The sequence below is a fragment of the Dendropsophus ebraccatus genome, chromosome 3 (assembly GCF_027789765.1).
Source record: "Dendropsophus ebraccatus isolate aDenEbr1 chromosome 3, aDenEbr1.pat, whole genome shotgun sequence".
Classification (NCBI taxonomy): Eukaryota; Metazoa; Chordata; class Amphibia; order Anura; family Hylidae; genus Dendropsophus; species Dendropsophus ebraccatus.
In genome coordinates, this window is record NC_091456.1 from 185305810 (window position 1) to 185319494 (window position 13685).

General features: G+C 47.3%; 2 protein-coding genes across 2 annotated transcripts in view; one reads left to right on the forward strand and one right to left on the reverse strand.

Annotated features, from left to right (window-relative positions):
- The window catches only part of LOC138786767 (zinc finger protein OZF-like), a 419299-nt gene that overhangs the window by 28040 nt on the left and 377574 nt on the right, over positions 1-13685 (forward strand). The window lies entirely within an intron of this gene.
- Positions 1658-13685, reverse strand: part of MAP3K1 (mitogen-activated protein kinase kinase kinase 1) — a 49915-nt gene continuing 37887 nt past the window's right edge. Inside the window, exons 10-20 of the mRNA XM_069963331.1 lie at positions 11273-11554; positions 11062-11183; positions 10885-10976; positions 10399-10588; positions 8373-9648; positions 8084-8236; positions 5966-6128; positions 5744-5875; positions 5482-5624; positions 5264-5395; positions 1658-4154 (exon numbers count right to left, since the gene is read on the reverse strand). Coding sequence (XP_069819432.1) covers positions 4005-4154; positions 5264-5395; positions 5482-5624; positions 5744-5875; positions 5966-6128; positions 8084-8236; positions 8373-9648; positions 10399-10588; positions 10885-10976; positions 11062-11183; positions 11273-11554 — 2835 coding nt within the window. The 3' untranslated portion in view covers positions 1658-4004. The remainder of the gene's footprint in view (positions 4155-5263; positions 5396-5481; positions 5625-5743; positions 5876-5965; positions 6129-8083; positions 8237-8372; positions 9649-10398; positions 10589-10884; positions 10977-11061; positions 11184-11272; positions 11555-13685) is intronic.

Sequence of the window (13685 nt, forward strand, 5' to 3'; positions counted from 1 at the left end):
TGAACAGCCCCCTGTATACAAAACACTCAGCGATTTCTTCAAAACTTTTTTTATTTACTATAAAGACAAAAAAAAAAGGGGGGGGGGAAACAAAAAAAAAAAACACCAGAAATCCATACAAATAATGCTATAAAATCGCCTCAAGGGTTAAAAACCTTTAATAATTAAAATATTCTGATATATCTTAAAATAACATTGGATACACTGAAGCCAAATTTAATTTTTTTTATATATTTTTAATTTTTTTCATCTTAACCCAGAGATTTTCGGCAACATGTTGCTTTTTGCACAGTTAAGGTGCTAAGAGAAGGTTTTTTTTCTCATTTTTTTTTTTCTTTTTTTTAAGCCCTTAAGCCCTGGAAGTCTTAGGAATCAGTCATACAGCAATATATATATATATATATATAGTCTCATTGTGGAAAAAAAAAACAAAAAAACTTTGGTAGAAGAAAATCTATAGGACACCTGAGGTAGTAGAGACTGAAATCACACGAAAAGCAAGGAGCGTTATTTACAGACTCAAGAAAGTACCAAACAACATTAAGGAGGTCACAAATAACCATACGATACGAGTCTCAGTCCAGCTTTGATCCAAAGGAAAATATAAGATTACACCAAAAAATCTGCATAAAAACAAGCGCACCACGATGGCAGCAAGCGGAGGAAGCGCCAGATCTACGGGGTAATACTGATTCAGCCGGGGGAGGGGGGGGCAGCGTCGACACAACCATCAATCTTCCAGTACATTAGAAAGAGTGCAAGACCATAATATATATATATCATATAGGAATCAAGTACAATACAGTCAGAGCTACGAGACTTCACATTGAGGAACAGTCGCTTTAACTCTTTGGAATTTTGCTTGTCTGTCGCACGAAAAGAAAAAAAAAAGGGGGGGGAATGTCCAACGTTGGCGAATATTCACATTGACGTTACGAGTAGCTTATCGAGAGCTGATCCTGAGGCCCCAGAATTATTGGAATTTTTTCTTTTCTTTTTTCATTGTGCAACAACCTCACCTGGCTTCCAAGGAGTTAAAAATCATTGGATCGATTGGAACGAGGAGCGCCGGGGGATGGGGGGGGGGCTGCTGCTTTCCTTCAGTGATACGCGGGACGCCGAGGTCCATCTATCACAACGGGGCAAATACTTTACCGGACTGAAAATGTGGCACTTTATGAGCATGTTCTGATTTAAACAGGGGGAGGTCAAACTCCGGCCTTCCAGCTGTTACAAAATTACTATTCCCATCATGCCTGGACAGCCAGCGCTAAAGCTTTGGTTGTCCAGGCATGATGGAGGGCCGGAGTTTGACAGCTGTGATTTGGAAGCAACAAAACTGGTCGGGATCAATAGATCTTATCCAAACTTTTTTAAAAATATAAAACACTGACATAAGATATTCCCTAAAAACAGCATCACCCTGTCTAGAGGCAGTGCTCAGTACTGCAGCATCCAGTATTGCTGCGTAGTCCCTTTAAATCACCATCTAGGTCGGACATCCACACAAAAAATTGAAAAATACTGCTTATTTTACCTCTCAATTGTGTCCTTAAAGGGAATCTGTCAGCAAAATATCATGCTCCGAACTCAAAAGGGCTGTGCTGAGCCGCAGCATGCAGCCTCTTCCCTCCCCCACCCTTCCCTGCTTTGATTGACATACAGAGCTCATATTCCAGCACAGATCTGTGCGCCTCAATCAGGCAAGACTGGGAGGGTGGGGGAGGGAGGAGGCTGCATCCTGACGCTCAGCACAGCCTTTTTAACACTTAAGCTCTAAGCACGATATAAAGCTGACAGATTCTCTTTTAAGTCCATTAAAGAGTAATTATTTGGGATAAGAAAAAAAAAACAAAAACATAGGAGCTGTTTACTTCCAAAAATACTGCCACCCCGTATCCTCAGGTTGTGTGAGGTATTACAATTCCTTTCGCTTCAGTAGAACTGAGCTGCAATACCGCATTCAAACTGAAAAGACAGGAGTGGCGCTGTTTTCCAAAGAAATCAAGCTATATGTTTTCAATCCTGAATGCTGCTACTTCAGAGACTGTTTCACGTAGGGAAAGGACTGTGCAGCTTATAGTCCCTATGGTAAAAACTGCCCCTCTCTAACAACTAAGGGGACGTGGCACAGTTTGGGAAGCACTGCTGGCCTGCAATACCACACACAGTGGCTATAGACAGGGGTGGTGCTGTTCCTAGAAGAAAGCAACCTCACTTCCTTAAAGGGGTTATTCAGCGCTACAAAAACATGGCCACTTTCTTCCAGAGACAGCCCCACTCGTCTCCAGCTTGGGCGGGGTTTACTGCTCAGTTCCATTGAAGTGAACGGAGCTTAATTGCAAACAGCACCTGATCTGGAGACAAGATTCGTGTTGTCTCTAAAAGAAAGTGTCCGTGTTTTTGTAGCACTGGAAACCCCTTTAACATTAAACCTGAATCAAGGCTCTTTGATGCCTCCCATAGATGGCGCTAAAGAGCAGCTAATTTGCATATTTATTTCCCAGGGAGCACTGCCTGGCCTAAGAAATCCATAACACTAGAGGGCAGTCTCCACAAGGAGAATCATCTCCCCTGAGATAGATATTACCATAACCTTTAGGGCCCCGACGTCACTGCGGATTACAGAAGGAAACCAGCAGCAAGTTGGCAATTTAACAAAAGAACACAGAGATTGTAGTCAAGTCACACACATTCTGATTTGGTTTGAGATAGATTTGTGCTCCACAATACTAGAAGGAAAAAAATCACCCGAGAATAAAAGGACTTGATACTTGGAGTCGGTCGTGTCCTGACCGACATACAACAGGAAGGAGGAGGAGGAGCTGTGCACCGAGGGTCCCGCTCAGCCGAGCAACCTGGAAATCAAAGCTGGGACGCTAAAAGGCGATGCCCACCGCTCAACACCAGAGGGGCAGCGCACTGTATATGTAACACCCCAAAGACAGTCCAATACTCAATCTGAATCAGATGAGCTGCAGGGTAAAGCATGGTGGACATAAAAAGCAGCCTGTGTCCTCATCATAGTCATCCATTAAGACACGAACACAACTCTTTCCCATATACCCCATTAGGATATATAGATGACAGACGGGTGAACGGCCGCCATGTAATACTACATTTCTCCCCTAGAGGTCAGCGTTTCACCATTGCCTGAATAGGGTGAGCTTGCAGGGTAAAGCGGGTGAGTAGTACCCAAGATACTGACTTAGAAGACCACAAGTAGAGCTCCACTGTAAGAATCAGAGGTTAAAGGTGTTATCCAGGTCCCAACCACCCCAAACTAGATAGTGGCTGTGAGATAGCGCCCTCCTTGTCCTCCGTTCGGGTGTGGTATTGCAAGCTCAGTTACATTGAAGTGAATGGAGCAGCGTTGTAATACCGCACACAACCTGAGAGGTGGCGCTGTTGAGAAGAGAGCTGCTCTGTGTATCTAATCCTGGATAATCCCTTTAAGCACAGCCAATCATTTTTATCTTTATCATTTCCAGGTTACTCAAAAGGGGAAATATTGGCAACAGAATAAAAAAAAAAAAAAAAAAACTTAAAAAGAATAAAAACCAATAAAAATCACCCGGTCCTCCCCGACATATGAAATGACATTACCTTATTATATAAAAATATAGGAGACATGAGAAGGAAGTCAGCGGGTTGTGGGGAGTTGTACAGTGTAGACAGTATGTACACATTGCAATCCTCTCTATGGCCACGGGAGCTGTGATGTCACAGGGTCGCCCACCCCCCTGCAGTACACCGTGCCGCAGCGCTCACGCCAGGAGGCGCCATTCTCATATATAATAAATAGAGAAAGGAAAACGAGAAGATGATCTCAAATTTTGGAACTGAACCTCCCAATAGGCCAACACCTGAATAATGGCGGCCAGCTCCTGGACTGGTGAGGTGCAGGGCGGCTACATGACACATTTGTGGCAGGGGGGCGGGGCTCTGATACAAAGAGCCCCTCCCCCTCAGTAGCACGTGGAAGATGCCGTCTCTTGGCTCTTCTACCACTTTGTTCTGAAGACCGGGTGTTTCAGTAGCTCTCTAGAGGGAGGCCGGTCTTGAGGTTGAAGTTCCAGACACCGGAGGGTCACGTCCCGCAACCCAGGCGAGAGATGAGCTGGGATGGTGGGGGCCGTTGTTGCGCTTGCGATCTGAATGCAAAAAAAAAAAAAGTTGTGAGATCAAAAATCATTGTAGAAGAACAAGCCTTTTTTTTTTTTTTTTTTAACCATGTGACTTCGGCCTCCCTAGTTTTCCTATGAAGGACCACAATTACAGCAATAGTACTACCGCACAGCACCTACACTACCTATTATGCTGACATAATACACACCCACCCTCCCCCCTCCAGCGCCACACAGTGCAACAGCAAACACAATAGAGCAGAAGCACTAGCAGGAAAGTTGTCCACTGTCAGCAGCACTGTCCTGTTTCCTACCAGTCCATTCAGCAGAACTGCCCCCCTTTCCTACTACTCCCCCACTGTCAGCAGCACTGTCCCCTTCCTAGCAGTCCCCCACTATAAGCGGCACTGTCCTCATGCCCCCAGTGAGCAGCTGTCCCTTTCCTCACCACTCCCCCACTGTCAGCAGCACTGTGCCCTTTTCCACCCCTCCCCCACTGTCAGCAGCACCATCCCCATTCCTAACACTCCCTCAATTGATAGCACTGTCCTTCTTGTACTACTGTCAGCAGCAGCACTGTCCCCCATTCCCCATCAGCAACACTGTCTTCCCTCCCTCCTCGTCAGCAACACAGTCCCATTCCCCACTGTCAGCAGAACTGTCCCCTTGCTAGCAGTACCCCACTATTAGCGGCACGGTCCTCATGCCCCTAGTGAGCAGCTCTGTCCCTTTTTCCCCACCACTCCCTTAGTGTCACAGCAGCACTGTCCTCCCTCCCTCCCCATCAGCAACACTCTCCCCTTCCTACCACTCCCCCACTGTCAGCAGCACTGTAAGCTTTCCCACCCCCCACTATCAGCAGCACTGTAAGCTTTCCCACCCCACCCCCCACTATCAGCAGCACTGTAAGCTTTCCCACCCCACCCCCCACTATCAGCAGCACTGTAAGCTTTCCCACCCCACCCCCCACTATCAGCAGCACTATGCCCTTTCCCACCCCTCTCCCATTGTCAGCAGCACCACCCCCATTTCTAACACTCCCTCAATTCGTAGCACTGTCGTTCTTGTATTATCCCCACTGTTGGTAGCAGCACTGTCCCCCATTCTGCTCTGGGAAGTAAGAAGCAATCCTTTACCTTAAAGATCAGAGCGAGGTGGTTGGAGTGCTTCTCAGCGTTCCACGGAGGTTTGGCGCAGGACATCTCTATTATGCTACAACCAACGCTCCAGACGTCGCAGCTCCTCCCGTACTGCTGCCCCCTCAGCACCTGGACAAGACACCAACATTACATCAATAAGATACACAAACACGTGATACAAGCTCATACGCAGACGAGTGACGTCACTACCGTACCTCCGGTGCCATAAATGCAATAGTCCCCAGTAGTTGGCCCTGAAATTCACCGGCGCCAGTGCCCTTCGAGGCCAGTCTGGCAGCTGCTCCAAAATCAGCAATGCGCAGCCGCTGTCCAGTGCTGTCAATCAGTAGATTGGCACCTGCAAGAAGCAAAGCAGATGGTGTAATTATATAGAGGAAAGGTCCCCATAGGGCTGTGCAAAGCTAACAGAGTATGATGCCGAGGACTACAACCCCCAACATCCATGCTGCACGTTACCTTTAATATCCCTGTGGATGATCTGGTTCTCATGCAGATAGGAGAGTCCCCGCAGTATCTGCTCCGTGTAGTTGATGATGACGGATTCCTTGAAGGCTCCATATTTACTCAGCAGGTGAGCGACGGAACCGCCTGGAAGGAGAGCAAAGAATCAGGAGGAGATCTGGGGTTACAGCTGTATACACAGCAGGGCGGGGGGGGGGTCTGGACGATGGGGGTTACCTGCCATCCACTCCACAAAGAGGTTGTAGTTGTTCTTCTCGCAGGTGGCCCCCAGCATCCGTATAATATTGGGGTGACAGAGGTGGCTCATCATACGGATCTCCTCCCGCAGAGCCTCCACCACCTCTCCCTGCTCGGTGGAGGTATTCCTGACATAGGTTACCTAGAAGACAGATGGGAGGTGTTACAATGGGGAATCACCATGTCTCTAACGTCCAAAATATGTACAGAATTATACCAAACCACATGACCCTCTACATACAGCCGGGCACAGAAATGTATCACATGACCCTCTACATACAGCCGGGCACAGCAATGTATCATACCATACGACCATCTATATACAGCCGGGCACAGTGGTGTACCACATGACCCTCTATACCAGTCATGTCAAACTCCGACCCACTATTTATGAGACTAATGGGGAGGGCTGGCTACTATATAAGAGACTATGGGGAGGGCTGGCTACTATATGAGATTGTTGGGGAGGGCTGGCTACTATATGAGACTATAGGGGAGGGCTGGCTACTATATGAGACTACTGGGGAGGGCTGGCTACTATATGAGACTATGGGGAGGGCTGGCTACTATATGAGACTATGGGGAGGGCTGGCTACTATATGAGACTATAGGGGAGGGCTGGCTACTATATGAGACTATAGGGGAGGGCTGGCTACTATATGAGACTATAGGGGAGGGCTGGCTACCATATGAGACTATAGGGGAGGGCTGGCTACCATATGAGACTATAGGGGAGGGCTGGCTACTATATGAGACTACTGGGGAGGGCTGGCTACTATATGTGACTACTGGTGAGGGCTGGCTACTATATGAGACTACTTGGGAGGGCTGGCTACTATAGGAGATTGTTGGGGAGGGCTGGCTACTATATGAGACTATGGGGGGAGGGCTGGCTACTATATAAGAGACTATGGGGAGGGCTGGTTACTATATGAGACTATGGGGAGGGCTGGTTACTATATAAGAAACTATGGGGAGGCCTGACTACAACATAAGAGACTATGGGAGGGCTGGTTACTATATGAGATTGTTGGAGAGGGCTGGCTACTATATGAGATTGTTGGGGAGGGCTGGCTACTATATGAGATTGTTGGGGAGGGCTGGCTACTATATGAGATTGTTGGGGAGGGCTGGCTACTATATGAGACTATGGGGAGGGCTGGCTACTATATGAGATTGTTGGGGAGGGCTGGCTACTATATGAGACTATGGGGGGAGGGCTGGCTACTATATGAGAGACTATGGGGGAGGGCTGGCTACTATATGAAACTATAGGGGAGGGCTGGCTACTATATGAGACTATGGGGAGGGCTGGCTACTATATAAGAGACTATGGGGAGGGCTGGTTACTATATGAGACTATGGGGAGGGCTGGCTACTATATAAGAGACTATGGGGGAGGGCTGGCTACTATATGAGACTATGGGGAGGGCTGGTTACTATATGAGACTACTGGAGAGGGCTGGCTACTATAAAAGACTATGGGGAGGGCTGGTTACTATATGAGACTATGGGGAGGGCTGGCTACTATAAAAGACTATGGGGAGGACTGGCTACTACATTGGACACTTGGGGGCTGGCTAATATTTGGGCACTATTGGGAGGGCTGGCTAATATGTGGGGCAATTTTTGGGGTATTGGCTATTATATGGGTTGGGGTTTAATCATGTCATAGCAATTTATCATGTCATGTCATTTACCATAGTGCACGGGGCTGGGAGAGGCACACCACTGACATTGCCAGGACCGCCGCATTCGCGCCTCAATAATTATCAAGGTTGGCCCGAGACTTTGTCCAATTTTTTTTTAATTTTGACCCACTGTGCATTTTAGTTTGACACCCCTGGTCTATATACAGCCGGGCACAATGATGTACCACATGACCCTCTATATACAGCCAGGCAGTGATGTACCACATGACCCTCTATATACAGCCAGGCACAGTGATGTACCACATGACTCTCTATATACAGCGGGGCACAGTGATGTACCACATGACCCTCTATATACAGCCAGGCACAGTGTTGTACCACATGACCCTCTATATACAGCGGGGCACAGTGATGTACCACATGACGGGCAGGCACAGGTTCTTACCTGCTTTACAGCCATTAAGGTGCCAGTTCCGACATCCTGAGCTTGGTAGCAGGAGGAGAAGGCACCCAGTCCGATCTGCTGCCCCTTCAGCCACTCCACCTCTTCCCGATAGTGATTCTTTGCTTTGGTATGACCGGGCAGCGTCTCTGGAGTCTGCCACCATGAGAGGAGCACAATGTAAGAATGATATACCCGGAGCTCCTGCCCATACACTATGGATTTTGCACATATGTAACCTCCCCCCTGGGACACTGGTATGATCAGCCCACCCACACCAGAGTACACTTACATCCTGCTGGATGATGATGATGTCCTCGCCGTTCTCCACCTGTAGTTGGGGGATGACCGGCAGTGCGTCCTGAGAAGCAGACATGGCCAGAACGATGGCCAGCGCCTCCTCCTCCTCGGCTTCCATCTTCTCTTTGCACTTCTGATTGTGACTCACGTCCTCCTTATAGGTGTTGTCGATCTCTGCCCGCTCCGGTGACAGCACGGCCACCTCCGACTTGAAGGTGACTGTGCTGTCGCAGGCCGGCATGGACGCTTCCAGTAAGTCTTCCATGCTGGAATTAAGCTCCGTGTTGGCATCGAGGCGACTCTTTTCCTCCACGGGCGTGAACACAGTGTCGTCACTAGGTATCACAGCATTGCTACTACCACCCCCACTATTGTCACAGTGGGAAACGTTTAGCTCTAGAGTCATATTGCCTTTTGGAGATTCTGCAGGTTTGCCCATGTCGCCTGGCGTGGGCCGGGATGGTTTTGGCCTGTGTATCTGAGGAGAAGGCAGCGGTCTGGCTTGGGTAAATACGGGCGAGAGTTTTTCAGGTTCTTTACCCCCTGAATGGTGCTTCTGAATCTGAAGAGAAAACTTCCTCTGTGTCTGAGGAGAAGCAGAGGAAAGTTTACAGGGAGCAAATCCCTGAGGTTTGGGCTTGGCGACATCGGAGACAGGGCCAGCTGTCCCACATGGGGCGGAGGAAGGGGAAGGCAACGTCTGAAACAAGGAATGGGGCTGAGAGGAGGAGGGAGAGTTCAAGCATTGACTTAGGGGTCTGCGTTTTGTCTGGATGGCAGGCTTTGGTTGCTCAGTTGGGGTGGTGGACAGCGGGAGACCCAGGGACATGGCTTCTAGCGTCTCACACAAGTTCACGGGGCTGGAAGCCGCTCTGGAGAAACCCGGGTCCTTCCCAACCTTCCCTGATAGCTGCATAGTATGATCGGGGGAATTCCGCTGTGAGGTGACGGGGGAGTTTGCAGGGGCAGACGGCTGCACAAACGCTTCCCTGCGGTGTTCGAAAGCTTGTGAATCCTCCAGCCCCTGCTGTATGACCTCCACAATGTCCATTTCTTCGGCAATGGCCATTAACCGCCTCCGCATGCGGCTGTAATGCGTTGAGCTGGTGGCGCTCAACATGTCCAGCAGCTTGACGTAGACGTGGGGGACTCGTGCCACCATCCTCGCCGCGCTCAGGAACACTCTGCGGGACAGTTTTCCGACCATCGAGTGCGAATTGTCAATGGACTGCAATGCAAAATTCAGCAGGGACAGCAGGTTCCTATACCTGGAAGAGAAAGGAAGAGCATCACTTATAGGACTGGAGCTAAAACCACCATCTGAGGTGGGCAGCAACTGGGCATCTACTTACTAGACACGTGGGGTCTCCTTACTGCTGCAGAAACTCTTGTATAAACAAGCAACCTACACTGCAGCATGGGTGCCATTACAGCATTACCAGCTATGGGCTTAGGACCCCCAGGGCAGTAACAAGCCCCTTAAGTAAAAAGCATAAAACCCCCAGAGCGGTACCTCTTCCCTTTACCAGTGGAGCATAAGAACCCCAAGTATCTATACCTATAGGCAACGAGCATAAGACCCCCAAGAGCAGTACCTATTCTGCGTACCAAGAAGCATAAAACACCTAGAGCAGTATCTAGCCCTCTTGGCAGCAAGCACAATAACCCCAGAGAAGTACTTTTTGCCCATGGCAGTGAGCATAAGACCCCCCCCCAAGAGCAGTACCTATCCCCACTGGCAACAAGCACCCCAACAGCACTACCTATCGCCCCTTACCAATGAAGGTAAGACCTCCATAGCAATTACCCCTTACCAATGAGCATAGGACCCCCCACAGCAGTACCTATCCCCCCTTGGCAATGAGCATAAGACCCCCAGAGCCATAACTACCCACTTTAAGGAGGGTGTTGCTCTATTCACAATATGTGGCAGAGGGGTATCTGGGCCTGCACCTCTAGAGTGAACAAATTTCTTTTTAAATTCCCCATGTTGCATATAAGCACAACAGCCCGGATACCTCTCGACGGCTGCGTCGGCCTGTATGACGTCTCCACTGATGATGTGGGGATAAAACTCAGCAGGAAATTCCAGCAGCAGCCGGTCGATGAGACACAAGCGGCCCAGCAGTGCTTGCCAGTTGTTAGACTCCGGCTGGGTGGCCAGGATACAGTTCAGGACATATTCCACACCCCCGATGCCCATGGAACCTAGGACAGAAAGTTGTAGATCGCAGTTTACAAATGGGCACTTTTGTTTGACAAGTTGTAGATCAGGGATGTCAAACCTGCGGCCCTCCAGCTGTTGCAAAACTACAATTCCCATCATGCCTGGACAGCCAAAGCTTTAGCTTTTGACGTCCAGGCAAGATGGGAATTGTAGTTTTGTATTTGACACTTGTATTGTAGATGTAAATCAAACCTTTCGACCTGTCAAAGTCTGGGTGTTTAGCCCCAATCAATTGCTGCATCGGGGTGAGAGAACATTTTGGACCAGTGTCACTAACCGGATTTGAGGATCTCTCTCCCCACGGCCAGCTCCCCGGCTTGTCCTTTGCATAGTTCAAGCAGCGTTGACACGGACAGCTGACTGGTGCGGCTGCAGGAGGGAAACAAACAACGTACATTTACAAAACTTTCCCCATTTCATGAATGGCGCATAAGTCCAAGCACCGTTATGTTACCTATTTGCGTCTGCGCACTTGACCAGAATGGTCTCCACAACGGGGTTGAGAAGTCTCTGCAGCTTCTTCCGCTCGGCGGTGGTATGGCAGGGAGTGTACACCAGCATGGCTCTTAAGGTTTTCTGCAAGTTAGAATTTGTAAGATGTAAAATAAAAAAAATAAAATAAAAAAAGTAAAACAAACTCCACTTGAACATTCGGAGAAACGTACTAAAGCAGCGACGTAGACTTTGTAGACGGGGTCTCCGCACACCATGGACAGCACGCTACAGCACGCCTCGACCACAACATCCCCTGAGATAGTGGACTGAGATGAGCCGCTGGCAGAGTGGGGAGTGGTGCTGCAGGGAGGACCGCCACCGGACGTTCCAGTGCTTTCACCATTAGCCAACAGCAAGGCCCCGCTGACGTCATGTGACAGGCGCCGCAGCGCCATTTCTCGGATATTCCAGTTGCGGGAGAATAAACAGCCGACCAGTTCCATTCCAAAAACCTAGAGAGAAAAAAAATGGAAGTGAAAATTTTGGAAAAAAGTTGTTTTTTTTTTATAAGAAATAAAATATTTTTACATTTTTATTTTTTTTTATTTTTAACAAAGCTGTGTCTCTCCATGGTAACAGACTACAAACCATCCCTGTGTAGTCTGATTTACCAGGCCTTAGAAAAAACAGAGTAACAACTGCAGATCAGACTACACAGGGTTTGACTGTAATCTTTTACCATGGAGATGCACAGGAGCTGTACAGTCATGGCCAAAAGTTTTGAGAATGATACAAATATTAATTTTTACAAAGTCTACTACTTCAGTTTTTAAAATGGCAATTTGCATATACTCCAGAATGTTATAAAGAGTGATCAGCTTAACAGTAATTACTTACAAAGCCAATGTTTGCTTAGAAAATGAACTTTATCCCTCAAAACACATTTCAACATCATTGCAGCCCTGCCTTAAAAGGACCAGCTAACATCGTTTCAGTGATTGCTCCATTAACACAGGTGTGGGTGATTAGGACAGGGCTGGACATCAATCTGTCATGATTAAGTAAGGGCCCTATTCCACCGGACGATTATCGTTCAGATTATCGTTAAATCGTTCGAATCTAAACGATAATCGTTCGGTTGAAATGCAGTTAACGATTAATGACCGAACGAGAAATCGTTGATCGCTATATAAGAATTGGACCTATTTTTATCGTTGTTCGTTCGCAAATCGTTTGCATTAAATAAGGTCGCATTGAATAGGGTCGGTAGTTCGCAGTAGATACGAACGCAATAGCGAAGAAAAAGAACGATCGCAAATACGATCATAAGTGACGATTATTGTTCCATGGAAATGAGTGAACGTTTTCAGGTCTTTTGCAATAGCGGTCATTTCTGATCGTTAACGATTATGCGAACGATAATCGTCCGATGGAATAGGGCCCTAAGAATGACACCACTGGACGCTTTAAAAGGAGGCTGGTGCTTGGCATCATTGTTTCTCTTCTGTTAACCATGGTCAACAATGCCTTTTCCAGCATGATGGAGCACCTTGCCAAAGGTGATAACTAAATGGCTCAGGGAACAAAACAGAGATTTTGGGTCCATGGCCTGGAAATTCCCCAGATCTTAATCCCATTGAGAACTTGTGGTCAATCATCAAGAGACGGGTGGACAAACAAAAACCAACAAATTCTGACAAAATGCAAGCATTGATTATGCAAGAATGGACGGCTATCAGTCAGGATTTGGTCCAGAAGTTGATTGAGAGCAGCCAGGGAGAACTGCAGAGGTCCTGAAGAAGAAGGGTCAACACTGCAAATATTGACTTGCTGCATTAACCCTTAGGGGACACAGCCAGTTTTCATTTTTGCGTTTTCGTTTTTCCCTCCTCGTGTATATAAGGCCATAGCGCCTGCATTTTTCCACCTAGAGACCCAAATGAGCCCTTATTTTTTGCGCAACTAATTGTACTTTGCTATGGCAGATGTAATTTTTGCCTAAAATGTGCCGGGAAACCAGAAAAAAAATTATATGTGTGGTGAAATTGAAAAAAAAAAATGTTTTTTTTTTTATTTGGGGGGGGTTGTTTTTACTATGTTCGCCCTGGGGTAAAACTGACTCGTTATATATGTTCCTTAAGTTGTTACGATTACAACGATATGTAACATGTATAACTTTTATTTGATTTGATGGCTTGTAAAAAATTAAAACCTTTTAAAGAAAATATATGTTCTTTAAAATCGCTCCATTCCCAGGCTTATAGCGCTTTTATCCTTTGGTCTATGGGGCTGTGTCAGGTGTCATTTTTTGCGCCATGATGTGATCTTTCTATCGGTACCTTGATTGCGCATATATGACTTTTTGATCGCTTTTTATTACAATTATTCTGGATTTGATGCGACCAAAAATGCGCAATTTTGAACTTTGGGATTTTTTTGCGCTGACGCCGTTTACCATGTGAGATCAGGAATGTGATTAATTAATAGTTCTGGCGATTACGCACGCGGCGATAGCAAACATGTTTGTTTATTAATTAATTTATTTATTTTTATTTATAAAATGGGGAAAGGGGGGTGATTCAGACTTTTATTAGGGGAGGGGATTTTCTTTTACTTTACACATATACTAGAAGCCCCCCTGGG